We start from the raw sequence: 27,202 nt of genomic DNA on the forward strand, positions 1-27,202 counted from the left end.
ATACATTTGAATCCTGTATGGCCGCCATTACACCAACACTTAGTTACTGCAGAAAAGACGTATTATGTCTCTTCTGCAATAGAACAAACTGACCTGCCCGGCTTCTGAAGAACGTATGAGGAAAGTGGAAACACAGCGCTGGACCTGTAAGTTGATCTTATTGGTACTGTTGTGTTAAAGTATTGATGTTGATGATCTGGTTCTTGGCCAGGTGGCTTCTACACCCCAAAGGATCTCCACGATCTCCTTGGCTTGTAGCGTAATGTAATAACAATGGAAATTGAAGCGCCATACCACTGATTCAGAGGTCCAGATACAGTGCACTTCAGGAGTCCAAAAACAAATTTGCAGTGTCAGCATCCCAGAAAAAAAAAATGGCGCCAGTTATGGGAAAACGAGTCAGGTGATCAAGGGTAGTTATTCAATGGTGCCAAAACTGCAATATGTTTGTTATTCGTAAACTGTTACTTGGGTCCAAGTGGCCATATTAGGTCAATGGTGTCACAAGCATCCCTTGCAGCTGCAGAGCAGGGAATGTCCTGCCCACTGCTGATCGGCTCCGGAATGACAGCTGATTTCCATGTTCACGCTGAACCCAAACTCATCCCTAATAACAACCAATCAGAGTTCAACAGACCTCTGCAAGATGGATTCTGGTTGGCTGCTTTAGCCACAGCACTTTACTTGTAATACATGTAAAATATTTTGAAAGGTGGACAGGTGCTTTAAATAACACAGAGCAGGCCGCCAGGACCTTTTTCCTACACAGCCTAAGAAAATCGCCGCTTTGGCAGGAATACTGAATGCACATTATTATTAGCTACCTAGTATCCAACACAGTTGCATGTGTGGGAGTGGGTTAATTATAATGATTAAAATAATTTGCAGGATGGTTAGTTTCCAGGGGTCAGATTTAATTCCACTCATGTGTTCTTTCTTTGTGTATAAGTAGAGGGTGCAGAGTATCGCAGGTCACACTGGGCACGAGAGGGTAATGTTCTGCAGTGTTATAGACAAGAAGCAGTCTCTCTGCAGATCATTAAAAATAAAAATAACAGGCTGAGAAAAAAAATTGCTCTGCTTACTGAGTCAGTTCCCCTTGCTCAATGCTATTAATTTTGGCCATAGACAGAGCCGACTGTACCAAGAGCCACTTGTAGGCCTGTAACTAGATCTGTAGTGGGATGCAGGTTGTATTTGGGGGATTTCAGGGTTACAGTAGAGGAACCTGGTGACAAGAGTAGAATGGAGAAAAAGGGTATAGGAAGGACACGCTTGTGGGGTCCAGAGTCCAGACAGCCACCTCGTGGATCAAGATGGGGACCACATGAGGGAAAGTTGGGACTGCAGGGCAGGTTAAAGGGTATGTAAACCCCAACAATTTTTTTGAAAGTTTATATACGCAAGTGATCAAATTCCCTCTGTTCTCAGCTGCAGAACAGCTGAGGGAGGAGAAACAGCAGGTACACTGATCATCCCACTGAATGGCTGTACAGGGGGTGGGGCGTGTCAGGATAGGTCTGATCAGTGAAGAGCAGGCTGAGTTACATATAGTCACATAGTTAGTCAGGCTGAAAAAAGACAAAAGTCTATCCAGTTCAACCATTAAAAAAAAAAAAAGTTATTGTAAGGGAACCGACCCCAGACTTCACTGGGGTATTTCCGTTTGACTACCGCTTCCCTGTCCACACACAGACACCAATCTTGAAGTAAACCGGAGTAGACTACTTTATTTTAACACAGATACAAGATATGTACATTCAAAGGAACAACCCCCCCTCCACGCATAATGACACAAGGCGGGGCACCCTACATTTAGTAACAAGAGACACACCAGCAGACAGTCCCATCAGGAGGGAGGGCTGCTGGAGACACCCCCCCACTAAGCCAATACACATAAACACATACATCCCATAATAGATTGCTCCCAAGCAAGACACACAATAGAACAATGGGATGCAACCATATGTCATAAAACAATCAACAACCCCCCACACCCCAATATTAGGACAGATCACCCTGTACCCCTAACAGGAACAGGGTGACTTACACATAATAGGGATATGGGGAGCTGAGACAGGGGTCTCCCCACTTCTCCAAAGTGAGCTGTGGTCCATGGGCCCCCCACCCAAAGTGACTCCCAACACAGTTATAATCCTACACTCACAGTTGATCCACAGGAAGGCAAAAAAACCCAGCAAAGTACGATCCAATTTGCTCCTGCAGGGAAAAAATGCCTTCCTGATCCTCCGAGAGGCAATCGGATATTCCCTTGATTAACTTTACCTCTAAATTCCCAGCATAGCATGTAAAAATGGCCACGCTGTGCTCTCATGCCTGGTGTGGTCAGTTTTTATTAAGAAAGCAGAAGGACTGGTAGGAACAGCAGGAATTTCCCACTAAGGAAGCAATACAAAGAGAACAGGGGACTTTGTCATACAAGTATATGGTACAGCAGGCACGTATGAAGAATAGGAAATATTGGGTTTACATACTCTTTAATGTCTTAATTAAAAATGTATTACATTGCATTTTAAATTTAGCACGTGTGAGTGCCAGGATGTGCCTGTCTTTAGCTTCCTTGTACAATGACAGTCAGATCGAAAGAGGAAGGGAATCGGTGCAACCCTACCCCCAATCTATTGATTGGATGATGAAGGAGCAGCAGACCATTGAGAAGGGTCATCCCTCTGCTCACTTTGCTCTCACCTCTTTTCATTATGTTCCTCCTTCACACATTGGCATACAGCTGAGCTTGATTTGCTCTCCATGCTGTCCTTCTTTCTCTCAATATGAGTACCATTGTACAAGGAAGCTAAAGTCAGGCAGATCCTGGAACTCACACTAGCAGCATATAAGTTAAACATTTAATAGTGACTGTTTAAAAATAGCAAATGATAAAATCAAGTTTTTTTTTTTTAATTGTTTAACCACTTCCCGTCTGGCCCATGTATATAAACGGCTGGACGGGAGCAGTGCAGGGGCGGGTGGCCATTTATAAACGTCCTCCCCGCTGCCTGCTTCTGCTTGTTCTCCGGACACAGTGGAACACCGATCGCTGTACGGAACCTCTGTGTGAGCTCCCAATCATGTGATCACTGATTGGCCAATCAGTGATCAAATGAAGAGTAGTACGCAAGATGTCACTTCTGACATCATTGCTTACTACGTGTGAAATCTGTGAATGATCACAGAGGTCACATGGTACAGGGCTATTCACAACAGCCTTGTACCATGTGACAAGCTGTGACCAATCACAGCTCACACAGTATTTCTCAATGGCTGCAAGAATGCAGCCAGAGAGAAGGAGAAATGATTGCTTTTACAGCCTTTATTAATTTATATAGCAAAAAAAAAATAAAAATCCCAGCGGTGAATAAATACCACCAAAATAAAGTTTTATCTGTCTCAAAAAAATGCTAAAAAATTCATATGGTTACAGTGTTGCATGACCGCGCAATTGTCATTCAAAGTGTGATAGCGCTGAAAGCTGAAAATTGCCTGGAGAGGAAGGGGGGGAAAGTGTCCAGACTGGAAGGGGGGGAAAGTGTCCAGACAGGAAGGGGGGGAAAGTGTCCGGACTGGAAGGGGGGGAAAGTGTCCGGACTGGAAGGGGGTGAAAGTGTCCGGACTGGAAGGGGGGGAAAGTGTCCGGACTGGAAGGGGGTGAAAGTGTCCGGACTGGAAGGGGGGGAAAGTGTCCGGACTGGAAGGGGGGGAAGTGTCCGGACTGGAAGGGGGGGAAAGTGTCCGGACTGGAAGGGGGGGAAAGTGTCCGGACTGGAAGGGGGTGAAAGTGTCCGGACTGGAAAGGGGGGAAAGTATCCGGACTGGAAGTGGTTAAGGCTACTTTCATGTTGATTCATTTTTGCCGCGTTTGTGGTGCGTTTTTTTTTTTTTTACAGGACACGACTCAAAAACCACACCAAAAAAACGTAACGTGGGTGCATTTTTCCTGCTTTTTTTTTTTTTACTGCAACAAACCTACACCAAAAATGCAAAAAAAAAAAAAGCAAAACGGACCCGCAATGTATCAATGTGAAGAGTTCTATAGAAATACATGTTCACGTGTTTTCTTTTTCATTTTTTTTCAGCGCTGAAAGCTGAAAAGTGGCCTGGACAGGAAGGGGGTAACAGTGTCTGGACATGAAGTGGTTAATGTTGCTAGTTCAGGTAGCGCCGAAAAAGTCCCAATTATCTTCCATATTGTTGATTGTCATGGCTATTGTTACAACAGGGAAAGCCTCTGCTGCATCCTGCAAACATTGTTCTTTATGTTGGTTCAGTCCTGTTTAGGTATGACATTTGGGCCATACGCAGCCCCTACGTTTTCTAGTTTTTGTCACTTTTTTTGATCCATAATAGACATGGATGGTTGAAATAATGGATTTACGTTAAGTGTTTTGGCCAAGTCACTTGACTGGGAAATACGGGGTTAACCGTTGGCTGGCCGGGCGGCTCTCTCCGAATCGTCATTGTTTAGAGCTTTTCCATAACTGCTTATTATGTGGAAGAGAGGTCTGCACAAAGCCCGAGCCCAGCACCCGCAATTCTGCTGTGATTGCAGAACAGTGCAAGGTATAATCTTGTAGCCATATGTTATTCTGGGTAATCCAGATGTACTTGTGATAGGTCCGATTCACAGAAGTTATTTCACACGCCGACCTCTCCAGTGTGTGTGTATATCTATCTATATATATATATACATATATATGTGTGTGTGTATATCTATCTATATATATATATATATATATACATATATATGTGTGTGTGTGTATATACAGTTGTGTTCAAAATAATAGCAGTCAGACATCACTAACCGGATCAATCACTGTTTTTGGTGGAAATGATATTTCTACATGGCAAATAATTTCCTGGCAGGTGTAGTAGAGTAATAGAAACCCAACAGACCCAACAGTCATGACATGCATGCTGCTGATTCTGTGTCACTGAATCACTCATTGAAAGGGACGTGTTCAAAATAATAGCAGTGTAGAGTTCTATTACTGAGGTCATTCATTCTTTGAAAAACAGGTGGCAATTATTGCCCTTATTTAAGGAAGGAAGGCAGCAAATGTTGTACATGCTGGTTACAGTGCATTTCTCTCTGAAATTCTGAGGAAAATGGGTCGTTCCAGACATTGTTCAGAAGAACAGCGTACCGCGATTAAAAAGTTGATTGGAGAGGGGAAAACATATAAAGAAGTGCAGAAAATGATCGGCTGCTCAGCTAAAATGATGGCAAATGCTTTAAAATGGCAACCAAAACCTGAAAGACGTGGAAGAAAGTGAAAAACTACCATTGGAATGGATAGAAGAATAGCCAAAATGGTGCGGACTCAGCCAACAATCAGCTCCAGGAAGATGAAAGAAGGTGTGACGTTCCCTGTGAGGACTGTTACAATGAGAAGACGCCTATGTGAAGCCAAGCTATCTGCAAGAAGCCCCCGCAAAGTCCCACTGTTGGAAAAAAGACGTGTGCTGAAGAGGTTACAATCTGCCAAAGAGCACATTGACCGGCCTAAAGAGAAATGGCGCAACATTTTGTGGACTGATGACAGTAAGATTGTTCTTTTTGGGTCTAGTGGGCGGAGACAGTTTGTCAGACGACCCCCAAACACTGAATTCAAGCCACAGTACACTGTGAAGACAGTGAAGCATGGTGGTGCAAGCATCATGGTATGGGGATGTTTCTCATACTACGGTGTTGGGCCTATTTATCACATACCAGGGATCATGGATCAGGTTGAATACATCAGAATACTTGAAGAGGTCACGCTGCCTTATGCTGAAGAGGAAATGCCCTTGAAATGGGTGTTCCAACAAGACAACGATCCCATACACACCAATAAACGTGCAACATCTTGGTTCCAGACCAACAAGATGGACGTTATGGAGTGGCCAGCCCAATCCCCGGATCTTCATCCAATAGAAAACTTGTGGGGTGACATCAAAAATGCCGTTTCTGAGGCAAAACCAAGAAATAGAGAAGAACTGTGGAATGTGGTCCAATCATCCTGGGCTGGAATACCTGATCACAGGGGCCAGAAGTTGGGGGACTCCATGCAACACAGATGTGCAGCAGTTCTCAGAAACAGTGCGACTACAACCAAATATTCATGAAGTCATTCAAAGGAAAGCAAAATCTTCAAACATTTCTCAGTTTATATAGTGAATGTTGGAGTTTGTAAAGAAGAATACAAACACTGCGATTTTTTTGAACCGTCTAATATTCACTTTTCTTCCATTTTTTTAGAGGAACAACACAAATTTGATGTATTTTTCTTCATGTTGTGATTTGGAATAGAATGTGTCGTGTTCCCAATGCATTTGTGTGGATGGAAATAAAAGCTATTAGAAGGATTTTCAGCTTTAGTCACTTTTTTCAACACACTGCTATTATAATGAACACAACTGTATATATATTTTTATATACATACATATATATATATATATATATATATATATATATTATTATTATACAGGATTTATATAGTGCCAACAGTTTGCTCAGCACTTTACAATATCTCCTAGATTGTAAGCTGGAAAGAGCAGGGCCCTCGAACCCCTCGTGTATTGTTTTGTTACTCTATTGTCTCATGTTCTGTCCCCCCACTATAATGTACAGCGCTGAGCAAACCTTTCTGGCGCTATATAAATACTGTATAATAATAATAATGAGGGAGACAGTACAATTACAATACATTTTCAGTACAGAAGGAATAGGAGGGCCCGGCTCGTGGAGCTTACAATCTAAAGGAAGGGGGAGGGGATACAAAAGGTGATAGCTGCGGGGGATGATCTGGTGGAGGTGAGTCAAGTACAGTACTTAGGTGGAGGTGGGGTAGGCTTCCCTGAATAAGTGAGTTTTCAAAGATCGCCTAAAGGCAGACAGGGTGGGGGCTGACAGGACATACTGTGGTAGGGAGTTCCAGAGGATGGGAGAGGCTCTGGAGAAGTCCTGGAGGCGAGCGTGGGAGGAGCTGGTGAGGGAGCTAAAGAGGAAGATATCATGGGAGGAGCGGAGTGGGCGATTTGGGTGGTATCTGTGGGTGAGGTTGGTGATGTAGCTGGGGGCAGTGTTGTGGATGGCTTTGTAAGCTGTGGTTAGTATTTATATATATATATATTTGTGTGAATGTTTTCCCCCACGATGTTTCTGGACCTGGCCCCTCCGAAAGTGCCAAGGATAAAATTCTATACGATACGCTTCCCCACAAGGCAGACAACACTTAATTCAAACATCCAGAGCGTGAACCGCATAAGACTCTGTTATCTGACCCGCACTGTGGAGATGCAGAAACACGCTACACCAGGTTTAAATTACTTTTACTTTTTGTGAAACCATTTGGTATGTCTTAAGAGGAGGCTAAAATCTTGATAAAGTTTTCAGATATATTGTGTGGCAGAAAAAAAAAAATTGTGAAGACCTGACCATTAATTTCAGGTACTTCTATAGCGCCGTCAATTTACGCAGCACTTTACATATATATTGTACATTCACATCAGTCCCTGACCCTCAAGGGGTGTACAATCTAAGGTCCCTAACCCTCAAGGGGCGTACAATCTAAGATCCCTAACTCACATTCATACATACACATACTAGGGACAATTTAGACAGGATTCAGTGAACCTACCAGCAGGGGTGGACTGACAACTCATGGGGCCCCCGGACAATAGGGGATCATGGGGCCTCGGGGCAATAGGGGATCATGGGGCCCCGGGGCAATAGGGGATCATGGGGCCCCGGGGCAATAGGGGATCATGGGGCCCCTGTGTCCTTGCCCAAACTCAAAAAAGCCTATGAAAAAGGTACCAGGTGAATCTCATGGGGCCCCCTACTGACCCCGAGCCCTCGGGCAGTGCCGATTTTCCAAATGGTCAGTCCGCCGCTGCCTACCAGCATGTCTTTGGAATGTGGGAGGAAACTGGAGTACCCGACAGAAACCCGTGCAGGCACAGGGAGAACATGCAAACTCCAGGCAGGTGGTGCTGTGGTTGGGATTCGAACCAACGACCCGAGTACTGCCAGGTGGAAGTGCTAACCATTTAGCCACTGTGCTATCCGTCACACTAATATGAGCTTGCTGGACAACCTATTTCAAAACCATGAGCATTGATATGGAATTGCCCCCTCCTCTGTAAGTGTGTACCAGGGAAGGGAAGGCTTTCCACAAGATTTTTGAGTGTTTGTGGGAATTTGTTCCCAATTAGCCAAAAGAGCATCGTTGAGGTCAGGTACTGATGTTGGGTGAAAAGATCAGCGTTCCATTTCTTCCCAAAGATATTCAGGGCTCTGTGTAGGTGACCTGAGTTCTGGCAATCTAAGCTCATCAAGCTAAGTCTTTATGGATCCCCACCTCCATGACTAAGCCCTGCGGGTGAGTCGAAATGCGTTGGAGGTGTGGCTTGGACAGAGCCAAGCTGAAGCCAAATGCATTGATCATACTTGGGCTGAGCTGGAATGCAACGGTTTAACTTTTTCCTTTCATGTGTGTACACAGAGCCTGAACAAGCTCTTCCTCCACCTCACAGTGGGAGTCAATGAAGCTTTGAATGTCTATCTAGAGCGGTACCCAAAGCTATACACTCACCGGCCACTTTATTAGGTACGCCTGTTCAATTGCTTGGTAACACAAATTGCTAATCAGCCAATCACATGGCAGCAACTCAATGCATTTAGGCATCTAGACGTGGAGAAGATGACTTGCTGAAGTTCAAACCAAGCATCAGAATGGGGATTTAAGTGACTGTGAACATGGCATGGTTGTTGGTGCCAGACGGGCCGGTCTGAGTATTTCAAAAACTGCTGATCTACTGGGATTTTCACGGACAACCATCTCTAGGGTTTACAGAGAATGGTCCAAGAAAGAGAAAATATCCAGTGAGTGTCAGTTGTGTGGACAAAAATGCCTTGTTGATGTCAGAGGAGAATGGGCAGACTGGTTTGAGATGATAGAAAAGCAACAGTAACTCAGGTCAATACGGACCAAAATCTCTGAGGAACGCTTCCAAAACCTTGTTGAATCTTTGCCAAGAAGAATTAAGGCAGATCTTAAGGCAAAAGGGGGTCCAACCCGGTACTATCAAGGTGGATCTAATAAAGAGGCCAGTCAGTACAAATGGTTACTATGTCTTTATGGAGCTGGATTTCTGGTTGTGCCTGAAAATCCCAGTAGATCCGCTGTGTTTGAAATTCTCAGACCAGCCCGTCTGGCACCAACAACCATGCCATGTTCAAAGTCACTTAAAGCCTTCTTTGCCATTCTGATGCCCGGTGTGAACTTTAGCAAGTCGTCTTCACGTCTTGATGCTTCAATGCATTGCGTTGCTGCCATGTGATTGGCTGATCAGCAATTTGTGTTACCAAGCAATTGAACGGGTGTACCGGTGAGGGTACGTTCTACCTACCAGTTCCTTGCTGGCCAGTAGGTTGGTAGGACAAAGGACCTCAGAGCAGTTTCAAAAATATGCAAGTGAAAGCAACTTCCTTGCTGAAGTGAAAAGCCAGTCAAAACTTTTTTTTAAAGTTTAGCCTTCCAGAGAAGATTGAGAAGACTAAACCGTAGTCAAGAAACCCTGCTCAGGAGATAAATGTACTCTTTGCCCTGGTGTGTTGTCCCTGAAGTGATTTAAAATCCCAAATTGTAGAATGGTCCCCGAAGCAGTGTGTTGTCAGAGGAGATCTCCTAAAGTGGGCACTTCTTCCATGGATAACTGCGCATGGGGGGACCTCACTGTTATATCTGTAAAACAAGAAGGAAGAATCTCCCTAATGGAGAAAATCATGAAAACCAGACAGAGCTTCTAACCCTCAACCAAAGGTAATAGCAGGCATTCCCTAGCTTCGGCTCAACAACGGTTTCAGCTAGTCCTTGACTTCCACTGAAGCAGCAGCACAGCTTGGTCAAGTAAACACACGAAGGTCCCATGTACACTGGACGCTTCTGAACGATGGAAAATGACTGCTGGAAAATGTAGGTTAAAAAACGTTTGTTTCACCGCGTTTACATAACGCGTTTATGTGCGTTTTTTAAAGATAAGCACAGAAACTCCCAGAATGCACTGAAAAGTGCTAAATTAGGAACTATTTCAGAATGTTTCATAGAAATACAGAGAGCAGAAGCAGGGACGGTAGTATGTGTTGAAATTAGCTTAGGTGTGAGTTGCTCATTAACATTTCTTTGGTTTCCAAGGATGGGAGAGGTCTGAAGTGTGAATGGTCATTAACATATCTTTTGTTTCCAAGGGTGGGAGAGGTCTGAGGTGTGAATGGTCATTAAAATATCTTTGGTTTCCAAGGGTGGGAGAGGTCTGAGGTGTGAATGGTCATTAACATATCTTTTGTTTCCAAGGATGGGAGAGGTCTGAGGTGTGAATGGTAATTAAATATCTTTTGTTTCAAAGGGTGGGAGAGATCTGAGGTGTGAATGGGCATTAACATATCTTTTGTTTCCAAGGAGGGGAGAGGTCTGAGGTATGAATTGTCATTGCATATCTTTTGTTTCCAAGAGTGGAAGAGGTCTGAGGTGTGAATGGTCATTAACATATCTTTTGTTTCCAAGGATGGGAGAGGTCTGAGGTGTGAATGGTCATTAACATATCTTTTGTTTCCAAGGGTGGAAAAGATCTGAGGTGTGAATGGTCATTAACATATCTTTTGTTTCCAAGGGTGGGAGAGGTCTGAGGTGTGAATTGGTCATTAACATATCTTTTGTTTCCAAGGGTGGGAGAGGTCTGAGGTGTGAATTGGTCATTAACATATCTTTTGTTTCCAAGGGTGGGAGAGGTCTGAGGTGTGAATGGTCATTAACATATCTTTTGTTTCCAAGGATGGGAGAGGTCTGAGGTGTGAATGGTCATTAACATATCTTTTGTTTCCAAGGGTGGGAGAGGTCTGAGGTGTGAATGGTCATTAACATATCTTTTGTTTCCAAGGGTGGAAAAGATCTGAGGTGTGAATGGTCATTAACATATCTTTTGTTTCCAAGGGTGGGAGAGGTCTGAGGTGTGAATTGGTCATTAACATATCTTTTGTTTCCAAGGGTGGGAGAGGTCTGAGGTGTGAATTGGTCATTAACATATCTTTTGTTTCCAAGGGTGGGAGAGGTCTGAGGTGTGAATGGTCATTAACATATCTTTTGTTTCCAAGGGTGGAAAAGATCTGAGGTGTGAATGGTCATTAACATATCTTTTGTTTCCAAGGGTGGGAGAGGTCTGAGGTGTGAATTGGTCATTAACATATCTTTTGTTTCCAAGGGTGGGAGAGGTCTGAGGTGTGAATGGTCATTAACATATCTTTTGTTTCCAAGGGTGGGAGAGGTCTGAGGTGTGAATGGTCATTACAGTGTGTGACAAGCTTGGTAGGAACATCCTGTGTTCAGTGTTTTGTCCATCTGAGTACCTTGAAAACGCTTTGCATGCATTTTTCATGATGAAAAAAGGCTCTGGACAGCATCGGGAACTGGAAGATTTGAAAAAAAATTTCAAAGCACATGCTTATAAACACTTTTAGCCGCGTTTACAAGCGTTTGAAACACTGATAAAATCGACTGCTGAACGCTGAAGTTTTCTGCGTTCAAAAAAACCGACTAAACTCAAATGCCTGTAAAGGACGATGTGTACACGGACACATAGGAGAACATTAGGGTGAGTTCAGGGGCTGCTGAAAAAAAACGCAGAAAAGCTCCTGAATGTCAGTTTATCAGCTGCAGTGTACATGAGCCCTAAAACACACCTGTAACCTGTTGATTGGATGATGAAAAAGCAGCAGCACATCGAGGAGCTCACCTTCATGCATCCTGAGCTCTGCTGCTTTTGTTATTAAGGTATACAGCATACAAACTGGAGGGCACAAATCTTCAGTGGCGGCCGTAATGGTGTCAGTACCACTTGTGTTCATTAATTGCTGCATTTAACGAGTCAAGCCGAAGCATTTTCCACAGACAATAGCACGAGTGACTAAACTGTCCTGCATTATGATAGAGATTTACGTGCTAACAGCCAAGGTTCTGACTCCAGGCCTCCCTTCAGATTCCCAAAATAACTTGGACCACGCTGGAGAGGAAAATCAATAGACGCTTATTAACGAAGATACATTTGAAGAGATAGCACCAAGTTCCAGGAAGAAGAGATGCCAGGGGAAAGAGACAGACGCAAGCCTCAACGATGACAATAAATACTGATGAACTCTTCTATGTCTGGGTGCATGCCAAACAGCAGCATCATAAAAGCAGCAAGCAGAGCAGCTGGTCTCTTTAGCTCTTTTCTTTCAAGTCCTCCACTGCCCCCCCCCCCCTTCTTCTGCAGAAACTAACTTCGAACACAAAAAGTTCTAAACAATTTGTCACTCTGCTTTAGTCTGGAACATTTGCTTCAAATACAGACTTTGTGTTTCTTCATGGGCAACACTATTGAGAGTTCAGGACTCCTCTTGTGCTTTTCACCTTCTCTGGAACTCCCTTGTGCATGCGATCAGATGCTCACAACCTTTACCGTTTTTATATGTGTACTTGTTTTGTTTTTTTTGTTTTTTTTTAAGAAATCCTTACAAACACAATATTTACCTTTCTACCACCAGCTGCCAGCTTGATTAGATCTGACTTCTTCCTCTAAGAAATTGAGATGAGATTACAGCGATACTAAAGTCTTATTTAAAAAAAAAAAAAAAACCCCCAAAAAACAACAAAAAAAGAAGACTTTATTATCACTTTAATCTCATATCAATTTCTTAGAGGAAAAAGTGAGATCTAAGCAAGCTGGCAGTAGAAAGGTGAATATTGTGTTTGTAAGCATTTCTTAAAAAAAAAAAACAACAAACAACTAACATGTTATATTGGGGCAGCACAGTGGCTAAATGGTTAGCACTTCCGCCTGGCAGTACTAGAGTTGTTGGTTCAAATCCCAGCCACGGCACCACCTGCCTGGAGTTTGCATGTTCTCCCTGTGCGGGTTTCCTCCGGGTACTCCGGTTTCCTCCCACACTCCAAAGACATGCTGGGAGGTTAATTGGCTCCTGTCTAAATTGTCCCTAGTATGTGTATGTATGAATGTGAGTTAGGGACCTTAGATTGTACGCCCCTTGAGGGTTAGGGACCTTAGATTGTACGCCCCTTGAGGGTTAGAGACCGTAGATTGTACGCTCCTTGAGGGTTAGGGACCTTAGATTGTACGCTCCTTGAGGGTTAGGGACCTTAGATTGTACACCCCTTGAGGGTTAGGGACCTTAGATTGTACGCTCCTTGAGGGTTAGGGACCTTAGATTGTACACCCCTTGAGGGTTAGGGACCTTAGATTGTACGCTCCTTGAGGGTTAGGGACCTTAGATTGTACGCTCCTTGAGGGTTAGGGACCTTAGATTGTACTCCCCTTGAGGGTTAGGGACCTTAGATTGTACGCTCCTTGAGGGTTAGGGACCTTAGATTGTACGCACCTTGAGGGTTAGGGACCTTGTAGGCCCCTTGAGGGTTAGGGACCTTAGATTGTACACCCCTTGAGGGTTAGGGACCTTAGATTGTACACCCCTTGAGGGTTAGGGACCTTAGATTGTACGCCCCTTGAGGGTTAGGGACCTTAGATTGTACGCCCCTTGAGGGTTAGGGACCTTAGATTGTACATCCCTTGAGGGTTAGGGACTGATGTGAATGTACAATATATATGTAAAGCGCTGCATAAATGGACAGCACTATATAAGTACCTGAAATAAATAAATTATCCTTACCTGCTCTGTGTAATGGTTTTGCACAGAGCAGCCCGGATCCTCCTCTTCTTGGGTTCCATGCTCCTGGCCCCTCCCTTCTGTCAGGTGCCCCACAGCAAGCAGCCTGCTATGGGGGCAACCAAGCAGGCGCGCTCCCGAGCCAAGGGACCATTCACACACAGAGCCATGGGTAGGTCCTGCCTGCTCCCCTCTCCGGACTGCCTCACGAGCAGCTCCTGCTGCTGCCTCAACCAATCAGGCGTGAGAGACCCCGGAGAACTGAGGCTCTCGTGGACATTGCTGGATCGGGACGGGGCTCAGATAAGTGTTGGGGGGGGGGGGGGGTTCACACAGGAGGTAAAAAACCTTAATCCTTTACCACCACTTTAAATATTGAGGAAACGTCTGTTAAAGTACTCTTCCTTTCATTGCATCCAAGTTCTTTCTCAAGACGTTAGTTTTCTTTTACGACAGGGTTGTCAAACTCAATTTCATTGCCGGCCACATCAGAATAATGGTTGCCCTGAAAGGGGTGGTTGTATCTGTAAGACTAGATGTCCAGAGAATCCCATTCCTTCCTACATTAGATATCAAGAGCCCCCCACCATCAGAAATCAAGAGTCCCCCACCCACCCTTACATCACAGTGCACCCCTCTTAGTTTATACTGCTGAGAAGAAGCTATGGGTGGAGCTGGGAAGAAGAAAATGCAGGGTCTGTAGGGGGACCACAAAAGCGCTGGAGCCAGCTGCTAGAGTCTACTGAACGCGGAGACAAGGGAGGCGGAGCTGCAGCTGCACGGTGAAGTGCAGGATCTGTAGGAGGAGTTCTGACCTCCTCTTTGCTGCCAACTGCTATTAAAGTGTTACTAAACCCACAACAGTCCAATCAGTCTGTAGATGAAGTAAAGCATGCTTGTTATACTCACTGTGGAACCTAAGGAGTTAATCCTCTGCATTGTGTGAAAAGGTCGTTTGATCCTGTCTACTCTGCTCCTCCTCTTGTTCAAATGTCCATGTCTTATCTCCTGATAAGACGGACTGAACCCATAGCCACATGCACATGCTTAGTTTAGTGTGTATTGCTAGATAAGTTTTTCTTTTCTTGGGAGAGTGCATGTGATCAGCACAGGGCCAATCAGCACTGTCCAAACATTCCTAGAGCAGAATGAAAACTCCTCCTACAAGCTTTAACCAGTGCTCTGCTGAAGTCACACGACTGCTCTAATTTCTGATGAGAAAAGGTATTTAGCAGTTTATATTTACTAAAATAATCGCATTTCCATGTTCTTTGTACTGTGGGAGAGCGGATATAATGAATGCAGGGTCCGGGAGAGCGGATATAATGAATGCAGGGTCCGGGAGAGCGGATATAGTGAATGCGGGGTCCGGGGAGAGCGGATATAATGAATGCAGGGTCCGGGAAAGCGGATATAATGAATGCAGGGTCCGGGAGAGCGGATATAGTGAATGCGGGGTCCGGGGAGACCAGATATAGTGAATTCAGGGTCCGGGGAGAGCGGATATAGTGAACGCGGAGTCCGGGGAGAGCGGATATAGTGAACGTGGGGTCCGGGGAGAGCGGATATAGTGAATGCGGGGTCCGGGGAGAGCGTATATAGTGAATGCAGGGTCCGGGAGAGCGTATATAGTGAATGCAGGGTCGGGGAAAGCGGATATAGTGAATGCGGGGTCTGGGGAAAGCGGATATAGTGAATGCAGGGTCCGGGGAGAGCGGATATAGTGAATGCAGGGTCTGGGGAGACGAAATATTGTGAATGCAGGGTCCGGGAGAGCGTATATAGTGAATGCAGGGTCCGGGAGAGCGTATATAGTGAATGCAGGGTCGGGGAAAGCGGATATAGTGAATGCGGGGTCTGGGGAAAGCGGATATAGTGAATGCAGGGTCCGGGGAGAGCGGATATAGTGAATGTGGGGTCCGGGGAGAGCGGATATAGTGAATGCAGGGTCCGGGGAAAGCGGATATAGTGAATGCAGGGTCCGGGGAGAGCGGATATAGTGAATGCCGGGTCCGGGGAGAGCGGATATAGTGAATGCAGGGTCCAGGAGAGCGTATATAGTGAATGCGGGGTCTGGGGAAAGCGGATATAGTGAATGCAGGGTCCGGGGAGAGCGGATATAGTGAATGTGGGGTCCGGGGAGAGCGGATATAGTGAATGCAGGGTCTGGGGAAAGCGGATATAGTGAATGCAGGGTCCGGGGAGAGCGGATATAGTGAATGCCGGGTCCGGGGAGAGCGGATATAGTGAATGCCGGGTCCGGGGAGAGCGGATATAGTGAATGCAGGGTCCGGGAGAGCGGATATAGTGAATGCGGGGTCTGGGGAAAGCGGTTATAGTGAATGCAGGGTCCGGGGAGAGCGGATATAGTGAATGTGGGGTCCGGGGAGAGCGGATATAGTGAATGCGGGGTCCATGGAGAGTGGATATAGCAAATGCGGGGTCCGGGGAGAGCAGATATAATGAATGCAGGGTCCGGGGAGAGCGGATATAGTGAATGCGGGGTCCGGGGAGAGCGGATATAGTGAATGCGGGGTCCGGGAGAGCGGATATAGTGAATGCGGGGTCCGGGGAGAGCGGATATAGTGAATGCGGGGTCCGGGAGAGCGGATATAGTGAATGCGGGGTCCGGGAGAGTGTATATAGTGGGACATCTCCATATTATTGGCCTTGGAATGGGATATTCAGCAATGATGGTTAACGCTTCCCAAACGGTTAGCGGTAATGTGTAGCTGATTCAACAAAAAAAGAAAAGAAAAGAACAAAAACAACAATAAATAATAATGAGCTACATTTCCATACTTTGTTCTTAGAATGTTCTTACCTTTTAGGCTGTTGGTGGGGGTACGGAATGACAATGAGCTGGGAATTCGGAATGATTGCCGTCCATTCCTGTCGTCTCATTTGCTGAAAAAGAGAAACCAACACGCGAATAATGGAAACTGTGCAGATATCCCTGCGGAGCAGAGCGACCAGCAATCGACAATAGTACAGCGCTACAATGGAAGCAGATTCAATTTTAAGAGCGGGATGTAATCGGACTTTTCACTGGCCATTTAGATGATTCATTAGGAAATGTTAGTCATGTCTAATGATGGATGACTAAGTAGATTTATCAGGCACAGCACAGCATGGCCCCAATTATAAAGCAGACTAATGAACAAAGGCGTTCACAAAACACTCCCTGTCTGCAGACATGACTCAGCCCGGGCCTTCACAATGAACCAGGGGAAGGGATGGCCACCCCTAACATCCAGACTATACTTCCCTGCAGAAAAATCAAGTGATGACTTTCTATTGGCTGCAGTCATGACTTTCCCTTGGATGCAGGGATGACTTTCCATTGGCTGCAGGGATGACTTTCCATTGGCTGCAGTAATCACTTTCCATTGGCTACAGGGATGACTTTCCATTGGCTGCAGGGATGACTTTCCATTGGCTGCAGAGATGACTTTCCATTGGCTGCAGTCTTGACTTTCCATTGGCTGCAGGGATGACTTTCCATTGGCTGCAGAGATGACTTTCCATTGGCTGCAGAGATGACTTTCCATTGGCTGCAGAGATGACTTTCCACTGGCTGCAGTAAGCACTTTCCATTGGTTGCAGGGATGACTTTCCATTGGCTGCAGCGATGACTTTCCATTGGCTGCGGTAATCACTTTCCATTGGCTACAGGGATGACTTTCCACTGGCTGCAGTCATGACTTTCCCTAGGCTGCAGGGATGACTTTCCATTGGCTGCAGGGATGAGTTTCCATTGGCTGCAGGGATGACTTTCCATTGGCTGCAGGGATGACTTTCCATTGGCTGCAGGGATGACTTTCCATTGGCTGCATGGATGACTTTCCATTGGCTGCAGGGATGACTTTCCATTGGCTGCAGGGATGACTTTCCATTGGCTGCAGGGATGACTTTCCATTGGCTGCAGGGATGACTTTCCATTGGCTGCAGTCATGACTTTCCATTGGCTGCGGTCTTGACGTTCCATTGGCTGCAGTCTTGACTTTCCATTGGCTGCAGGGATGACTTTCCACTGGCTGCAGGGATAACTTTCCATTGGCTGCAGGGATGACTTTTCATTGGCTGCAGGGATGACTTTCCATTGGCTGCAGTCTTGACTTTCCATTGGCTGCAGTCTTGACGTTCCATTGGCAGCAGTCATGACTTTCCACAGGCTGCAGGGATGACTTTCTAATGGCTGCAGGGATGACTTTCCCTTGGCTGCAGGGATGACTTTCTAATGGCTGCAGGGATGACTTTCTAATGGCTGCAGGGATGACTTTTCCTTGGCTGCAGGGATGACATTCCATTGGCTGCAGTCATGACTTTCCATTGGCTGCAGGGATGACTTTCCATTGGCTGCAGTCATGACTTTCCACTGGCTGCAGTCATGACTTTCCACTGGCTGCAGTCATGACTTTCCATTGGCTGCAGGGATGACTTTCCATTGGCTGTTTATGGGTTGCTATTCTTTTGCAGATCTTTGCTGCATATCTGTCTATCTAAAGCTCTTCTTTATCTCTAAACATTTCAACAGACATCACAGATAGCATGAAAACAAGAAAAAAATGATATATATAAAAATTCTATATATTCATTCTAGAGCGGGGGGTCTCCAAACTCTCTAAATAAAGGTCTAATTTACTGTCTTTTAGGCATCAGTGAAAATAAGCAATTTCTCAGGCTTGGTGGCCAATGGGAGTAAGAAAATGGCATATTCCCTTTGGTCAGTAGGAGGAATAGTGCCCCATCATTGGTGTCAGTGGAAGGAATAGTGCCCCATCATTGGTGTCAGTGGGAGGAATAGTGCCCCATCATTGGTGTCAGTGGAAGGAATAGTGCCCCATCATTGGTGTCAGTGGGAGGAATAGTGCCCCATCATTGGTATCAGTGGGAGGAATAGTGCCCCATCATTGGTATCAGTGGGAGGAATAGTGCCCCATCATTGGTGTCAGTGGGAGGAATAGTGCCCCATCATTGGTATCAGTGGAAGGAATAGTGCCCCATCATTGGTGTCAGTGGGAGGAATAGTGCCCCATCATTGGTGTCAGTGGAAGGAATAGTGCCCCATCATTGGTGTCAGTTGAAGGAATAGTGCCCCATCACTGGTGTCAGTGGAAGGAATAGTGCCCCATCATTGGTATCAGTGGGAGGAATAGTACCCCATCATTGGTGTCAGTGGAAGGAATAGTGCCCCATCATTGGTGTCAGTGGAAGGAATAGTGCCCCATCATTGGTGTCAGTGGAAGGAATAGTGCCCCATCATTGGTGTCAGTGGAAGGAATAGTGCCCCATCATTGGTATCAGTGGGAGGAATAGTGCCCCATCATTGGTGTCAGTGGAAGGAATAGTGCCCCATCATTGGTGTCAGTGGAAGGAATAGTGCCCCATCATTGGTGTCAGTGGGAGGAAAAGTGCCCCATCATTGGTATCAGTTGGAGGAATAGTGCCCCATCATTGGTGTCAGTGAGAGGAATAGTGCTCCATCATTGGTATCAGTGGGAGGAATAATGCCCCATCATTGGTATCAGTGGGAGGAACAGTGCCCCATCATTGGTGTCAGTAGGATGATAGTGCCCCATCATTGGTGTCAGTGGGAGGAATAGTGCCCCATCATTAGTGACAGTGGGAAGAATAGTGCCCCATCATTGGTGTCAGTGGGAGGAATAGTGCCCCATCATTAGTGACAGTGGGAAGAATAGTGCCCCATCATTGGTGTCAGTGGGAGGAATAGTGCCCCATCATTGGTGTCAGTGGGAGGAATAGTGCCCCATCATTAGTGACAGTGGGAAGAATAGTGCCCCATCATTGGTGTCAGTGGGAGGAATAGTGCCCCATCATTAGTGACAGTGGGAAGAATAGTGCCCCATCATTGGTGTCAGTGGGAGGAATAGTGTCCCATCATTGGTGTCAGTGGGAGGAATAGTGTCCCATCATTGGTGTCAGTGGGAGGAATAGTGCCCCATCATTGGTATCAGTGGTAGGAATAGTGCCCCATCATTGGTATCAGTGGGAGGAATAGTGCCCCATCATTGGTGTCAGTGGGAGGAATAGTGCCCCATCATTGGTATCAGTGGGAGGAATAGTGTCCCATCATTGGTATCAGTGGGAGGAATAGTGCCCCATCATTGGTATCAGTGGGAGGAATAGTGCCCCATCATTGGTATCAGTGGGAGGAATAGTGCCCCATCATTGGTATCAGTGGGAGGAATAGTGCCCCATCATTGGTGTCAGTGGAAGGAATAGTGTCCGATCATTGGTATCAGTGGGAGGAATAGTGCCCCATCATTGGTGTCAGTGGTAGGAATAGTGCCCCATCATTGGTGTCAGTGGTAGGAATTATGCCCCATGTGATTCTGTCAAAACCAGTAAGTATTTTCTGTACTTGCTAAAAATGCTCTTAGCATGAAAAAAGAAAACTAATGCAGTCACACCTAATGCTGGTATGCTGAAATATATACATCTTATTCCTATGGGGCTTAAATATGATTTAAGGCCCCTTTCACACAGGCGTTCATTTTCTTTCATCAGTTCGGTCACGTTTTTTTCAAGAAAAAATGGATTAGTTCACATCAGTTTTTCATCCATTTTTCGTCCATTTTACATCTGGTTTGTCCGTTTACATCCATTTTTCATCTGTTTACATCCATTTTTCATCTGTTTACATCCATTCTTTCATCCGATTACATCAATTTTTATTCGTTTAGATCCGGTTACATCCATTTTTTATCCATTTATGTCCATTTTCAGCAGTTTACTTTTTTTCATCCATTGACATCCGTTTTTCATCCATTTGTTTTTCACCTGTTTACATTCATTTTTCATCCATTTTACATCCTTTTTTTCATCTGGTTTTTGTCTGTTTACATCCATTTTTCATCTGTTTACATCCGTTTTTCATCCATTTACATCAATCTTTTATCTGTTTAGATCCGGTTACATCCCTTTTTCATCTGTTTACATCTGTTTTTGGTCCGTTTACATCCGTTGACATCTGTTTTTCATCCATTCTGTTTTTTTTTTGCAGAAGAAAAATTGGGTTTTCTTCCGTTCAAAAAACCGGATGTTAACGGATGCGGACATTAACATGTCAACTGATGATCATCCGCTTACACCCGCTAGTCCATAGAAATACATGGGTGTCCGTTTTTCATCTGTAAACTGACAGATGAAAAACGGACATACGGAACGCCCGTGTGAAAGGGGCCTAACACTGGTTTCACTTGGAGCATGCTTGTTCATTTTAGTGTCCTGGAGTGCAGTGGAGATGCAGAGACAGCCAAGGAACTGGCATTTTCAGAAGGAGGTCAGAGATAGCAGCCCATGTATTGCTCTCACAACAGATTTGCTTTAACTTGTCAGGGTGAGGGGGAAAAAAACAAAAAACAAAAAGCGATCTAGGGGAACACAAAGCAACCAATCGCATTCAATCCTGCCCTGTAGTATCCTTGTACTAGGGAAGAGAAGCATTTTATTTCCCTCTATACCTCTCATTAGCATTATGATCCACTAATAAATATCAGACATTCAGCACATACAGGCTATACCGACCCTTTCTCCAGGCGGGCGAGGGATTCCGACGTACAGATGATCGAGGAAGTTGGCGCTGCGCCCTAATCCCAGGACGTTGTACGGCAGCTGGAGAGCCATGTGTGCCGACTGACTCAGCTGCCCGGCTGAAATTAAACACAGAATAATCACTTACTTCCAGCTCCACGCATGTAAACATGGAGTAACACGCTTACCAAGAGCCCGTATGTGCTGCAGCTTCCTGGACTCTTAATGTCGATCTATTTGAATGGCTCCTTTAGATCGTTGAGCACAAATTGAAGTTTTGATAACAATTTAAAGAGTACCAGTCATTTCCTTATATACACACTTATGGGGGGGATTTACTACAACTGGAGCGCTCAGAATCTGGTGCCGCTGTGCATGGCAGCCGATCAGCTTCAAACTTCAGCTTCTTCAATTAGGCCTCAACAATACAACCTGGAAGCTGAGCGCTCGTGTGCCATCGCTAGGCAAGCTACTCCATTCTTCTATACTGGACATTAAGGCTAGGTTCATACCCACGCACATTGTGTTTGACCCGGTTCTGCACTGCTTTTAATTTTTGTACCAGAAGAGAGGAGAGGAGAGAGAAAAATAGAGGAGAGGAGAGAAGAAGAGGGGAGAGAAGAAGAGAGGAGAGAAGAAGAGAGGAGAGAAGAAGAGAGGAGAGAAGAAGAGAGGAGAGAAGAAGAGAGGAGAGAAGAAGAGAGGAGAGAAGAAGAGAGGAGAGGAGAGAAAAAGAAAGGAGAGGGGAGGAGAGGGCAGAGCAGAGAAGAGAGGAAAGAAGAAGAGAGGAGAGGAGAGAAGAAGAAAGGAGAGGGGAGAGCAGAGGAGAGGAGAGAAGAAGAGAGGAGAGGAGAAAGGAGAGGAGAGGGGGAGAGGAGAGGAAAGGGGGGGGGGGGGGGGGAGGACAGGAGAGGAGGGAAGGGAAAGAAGAATAAATCATAGAAGCAAAAGAAGAAGTAAAGAAAAAAGCAAGCTATATTGTAGAAGCAGACAGCAAAAAGAAAGCGAGAGAAAGAAAGAGAGGAAGGAAGGAAATATAAATGGATTCTAGAAGCAGGAAGGAGGGAAAGGAGAGAAAGAAGGGAAAGGAGGGAAGGAAGGAGGGAAAGGAGGGAAGGAAGGAGGGAAAGGAGGAAAGGAGGGAGGGAAGGAAGGAAGGAGGGAAGAAGGAAAGGAGGGAGGGAAGAAGGAAAGGAGGGAGGGAAGGAAGGAAGGAGGGAAGGAGGGGAAGGAGGGAAGGAGGGAAAGGAGGGAAGGAGGGAAAGGAGGGAAAGAGGGGAAGGAGGGAAAGAGGGAAGGAGGGGAAGGAGGGGAAGGAGGGAAAGGAGGGAAGGAGGGGAAGGAGGGGAAGGAGGGAAAGGAGGGAAGGAGGGGAAGGAGGGAAGGAAGGAAGAAGAGAGGGGAGGAAGGAAGGATAAATAGATTGTAGAAGTAGACAGGAGAAAGAAGGAAGGAATTGTAGAAGCAGGCAGAAAGAAGGAAGGAAGGAAGGAAGGAAGGAATTGTAGAAGCAGGCGGAAAGAAGGAAGGAAGGAAGGAAGGAAGGAAGGAAGGAATTGTAGAAGTAGGCGGAAGGAAGGAAGGAAGGAATTGTAGAAGCACACAGAAGGAAAGAAGGAAGGAATTGTAGAAGCACACAGAAGGAAGGGAGGAAGGAAGGGAGGAGGGAATTGTAGAAGCAGGCAGAAGGAAGGGAGGAGGGAATTGTAGAAGCAGGCAGAAGGAAGGGAGGAGGGAATTGTAGAAGCAGGCAGAAGTAAGGAAGGGAGGAAGGAATTGTAGAAGCAGGCAGAAGGAAGGAAGGGAGGAAGGAATTGTAGAAGCTGGCAGAAGGAAGGGAGGAGGGAATTGTAGAAGCAGGCAGAAGGAAGGAAGGAGGAAGGAATTGTAGAAGCAGGCAGAAGGAAGGGAGGAGGGAATTGTAGAAGCAGGCAGAAGGAAGGAAGGGAGGAAGGAATTGTAGAAGCAGGCAGAAGGAAGGGAGGAGGGAATTGTAGAAGCAGGCAGAAGGAAGGGAGGAGGGAATTGTAGAAGCAGGCAGGCATATACAGTGGATAGACAGATACAGATAGATAATCAGACTGATTTCAGTGGAATGTGACACGACTCAAGGACGTTTCCAGCACTGGGGACTAAGCAGATCTGAAATGTAATTCTTCCCAAAACAGGGGCTATAAAGCAGAAATGTTTCAGATGTGTTTTCAGAGCTCGTGTTCCCGTCTCGGCCAGACGTCCCCAGATATCTTCCAGCGCTGTCTGGACACAGAAGAAGCAATTATTTCCCTCTTTGTACTGTTTAATGGCAACACAAGGCCGATCATTGAAATATTCCACACTTGTGCAGGAAAACTTGTGACGGATCAGTTTAATCATCTGCTCAGCCGCTGGGTGTATAATTACTGGCGAGGGGAGCTGGACCCTCACGTTTACAGCTTGCCAATGAAGCCGGCCATCTTGTGGGCTGAATTATTAAGCCCGAGGAACCTTATGTGCTCAATAGCAACTAGGGATGACAACAAATCCTGATGTACTTTCTACAAGGCGATGAACTTTAATGCCACGCCTAAGAACGTGCGCTGCAGTGTGAACAGTAAGATTGCTAATAATGTGCTGCATTGTGCTTGTCCTCATGTTGTTAATAAACTGCCCATAAAGAGAACCTGTCCTGAATAGAAATACAGAAGCTGATTTGATCTGCGGTCACTGACAGTGTTGATGGGGGAATTGAATGATTTTCTTTCCTGAAACCTGCGGTCACTGACAGTTTTGATGGAGGAATTGAGTGATTTTCTTTCCTGAAACCTGCGGTCACTGACAGTGTTGATGGGGGAATTGAGTGATTTTCTTTCCTGAAACCTGCGGTCACTGACAGTGTTGATGGAGAAATTGAGTGATTTTCTTTCCTGAAACCTGCGGTCACTGACAGTGTTGATGGAGGAATTGAGTGATTTTCTTTCCTGAAACCTGCGGTCACTGACAGTGTTGATGGGGGAATTGAGTGATTTTCTTTCCTGAAACCTGCGGTCACTGACAGTGTTGATGGAGGAATTGAGTGATTTTCTTTCCTGAAACCTGCGGTCACTGACAGTGTTGATGGAGGAATTGAGTGATTTTCTTTCCTGAAACCTGCGGTCACTGACAGTGTTGATGGGGGAATTGAGTGATTTTCTTTCCTGAAACCTGCGGTCACTGACAGTGTTGATGGAGGAATTGAGTGATTTTCTTTCCTGAAACCTGCGGTCACCGACAGTGTTGATGGAGGAATTGAGTGATTTTCTTTCCTGAAACCTGCGGTCACTGACAGTGTTGATGGAGGAATTGAGTGATTTTCTTTCCTGAAACCTGCGGTCACTGACAGTGTTGATGGGGGAATTGAGTGATTTTCTTTCCTGAAACCTGCGGTCACCGACAGTGTTGATGGAGGAATTGAGTGATTTTCTTTCCTGAAACCTGCGGTCACTGACGGTGTTGATGGAGGAATTGAGTGATTTTCTTTCCTGAAACCTGCGGTCACTGACAGTGTTGATGGAGGAATTGAGTGATTTTCTTTCCTGAAACCTGCGGTCACTGACAGTGTTGATGGGGGAATTGAGTGATTTTCTTTCCTGAAACCTGCGGTCACTGACAGTGTTGATGGAGAAATTGAGTGATTTTCTTTCCTGAAACCTGCGGTCACTGACAGTGTTGATGGAGGAATTGAGTGATTTTCTTTCCTGAAACCTGCGGTCACTGACAGTGTTGATGGAGAAATTGAGTGATTTTCTTTCCTGAAACCTGCGGTCACTGACAGTGTTGATGGAGGAATTGAGTGATTTTCTTTCCTGAAACCTGCGGTCACTGACAGTGTTGATGGAGGAATTGAGTGATTTTCTTTCCTGAAACCTGCGGTCACTGACAGTGTTGATGGAGGAATTGAGTGATTTTCTTTCCTGAAACCTGCGGTCACTGACAGTGTTGATGGAGGAATTGAGTGATTTTCTTTCCTGAAACCTGCGGTCACTGACAGTGTTGATGGAGGAATTGAGTGATTTTCTTTCCTGAAACCTGCGGTCACTGACAGTGTTGATGGGGGAATTGAGTGATTTTCTTTCCTGAAACCTGCGGTCACTGACAGTGTTGATGGAGGAATTGAGTGATTTTCTTTCCTGAAACCTGCGGTCACTGACAGTGTTGATGGAGGAATTGAGTGATTTTCTTTCCTGAAACCTGCGGTCACTGACAGTGTTGATGGGGGAATTGAGTGATTTTCTTTCCTGAAACCTGCGGTCACTGACAGTGTTGATGGAGAAATTGAGTGATTTTCTTTCCTGAAACCTGCGGTCACTGACAGTGTTGATGGGGGAATTGAGTGATTTTCTTTCCTGAAACCTGCGGTCACTGACAGTGTTGATGGAGGAATTGAGTGATTTTCTTTCCTGAAACCTGCGGTCACCGACAGTGTTGATGGAGGAATTGAGTGATTTTCTTTCCTGAAACCTGCGGTCACTGACAGTGTTGATGGGGGAATTGAGTGATTTTCTTTCCTGAAACCTGCGGTCACCGACAGTGTTGATGGAGGAATTGAGTGATTTTCTTTCCTGAAACCTGCGGTCACTGACGGTGTTGATGGAGGAATTGAGTGATTTTCTTTCCTGAAACCTGCGGTCACTGACAGTGTTGATGGAGGAATTGAGTGATTTTCTTTCCTGAAACCTGCGGTCACTGACAGTGTTGATGGAGGAATTGAGTGATTTTCTTTCCTGAAACCTGCGGTCACTGACAGTGTTGATGGAGGAATTGAGTGATTTTCTTTCCTACAACCTGCGGTCACTGACAGTGTTGATGGAGGAATTGAGTGATTTTCTTTCCTGAAACCTGCGGTCACTGACGGTGTTGATGGAGGAATTGAGTGATTTTCTTTCCTGAAACCTGCGGTCACTGACAGTGTTGATGGAGGAATTTAGTGATTTTCTTTCCTGAAACCTGCGGTCACTGACAGTGTTGATGGAGGAATTGAGTGATTTTCTTTCCTGAAACCTGCGGTCACTGACAGTGTTGATGGAGGAATTGAGTGATTTTCTTTCCTACAACCTGCGGTCACTGACAGTGTTGATGGAGGAATTGAGTGATTTTCTTTCCTACAACCTGCGGTCACTGACAGTGTTGATGGAGGAATTGAGTGATTTTCTTTCCTACAACCTGCGGTCACTGACAGTGTTGATGGAGGAATTGAGTGATTTTCTTTCCTGAAACCTGCGGTCACTGACAGTGTTGATGGAGGAATTGAGTGATTTTCTTTCCTGCAACCAAATCACATAATCTATGGCCTGACTTACTATACAGTCATAGGGTTACTTGGCTTGACAGGTTGGCTTTAATTCTCAGTTTTGAATGGAGTACACCTTTAAGCAGCTCTGCTCCGGAGATGCCAGAACAGCTCACTGAGAAAGGTGCCAGATTGGCATCATCTGTGAGGTCTGCATTAAAAGCAGAACTAAACTCCAGAATATACTCAATCTTCCAGCGATGCAGCGGATAGATCTTTTGACGGCTGCGGACATCTTCTTCCCGGTTGCCGGATTTTCAGCCTCTTGATTGGCTGGTGGGGAATGACGTCATCCCGCGCCTGCACACAGGAGTCAGCCATTCCAACATAGTCGAAGTGCGCGAGGAATGCATGCTGAGCTTTGCATGCGGAGCTCAGTGTACATTTAATAGAATGTGTGTATTATTGCAGAAATGACATAGCATGTCTCTTCTACAATAAACAGCTGCCGGCTCATACAGTAGTTTTCTTCAAGTTAAATTTAGTCCCAAGTTAATGGGCTGCAAAGAAAAGCGGCTGTCTTACCCGGCCCACAGGCCGCTGGACTGCCTCCTGACAACGCGGTTCGATCAGACAAACAAATGACCGTATGAGCCGAACATCACCAAGCCCTTTCCACACTA

General features: G+C 45.6%; 1 protein-coding gene across 1 annotated transcript in view; it reads right to left on the reverse strand.

The window, feature by feature from the left end:
- LOC149433878 (T-cell immunomodulatory protein) overlaps window positions 1-21,416 on the reverse strand; it is a 64,469-nt gene extending 43,053 nt beyond the window's left edge. Inside the window, exons 1-2 of the mRNA XM_089664341.1 lie at window positions 21,269-21,416; window positions 16,542-16,624 (exon numbers count right to left, since the gene is read on the reverse strand). Coding sequence (XP_089520467.1) covers window positions 16,542-16,624; window positions 21,269-21,367 — 182 coding nt within the window. The 5' untranslated portion in view covers window positions 21,368-21,416. The remainder of the gene's footprint in view (window positions 1-16,541; window positions 16,625-21,268) is intronic.
- Window positions 21,417-27,202: the final 5,786 nt, after the last annotated feature.

This window comes from Staurois parvus, unplaced genomic scaffold (genome assembly GCF_062004578.1).
Source record: "Staurois parvus isolate SC_StPar_1 unplaced genomic scaffold, SC_StPar_1.0 ptg001886l, whole genome shotgun sequence".
Taxonomy (NCBI): domain Eukaryota; kingdom Metazoa; phylum Chordata; class Amphibia; order Anura; family Ranidae; genus Staurois; species Staurois parvus.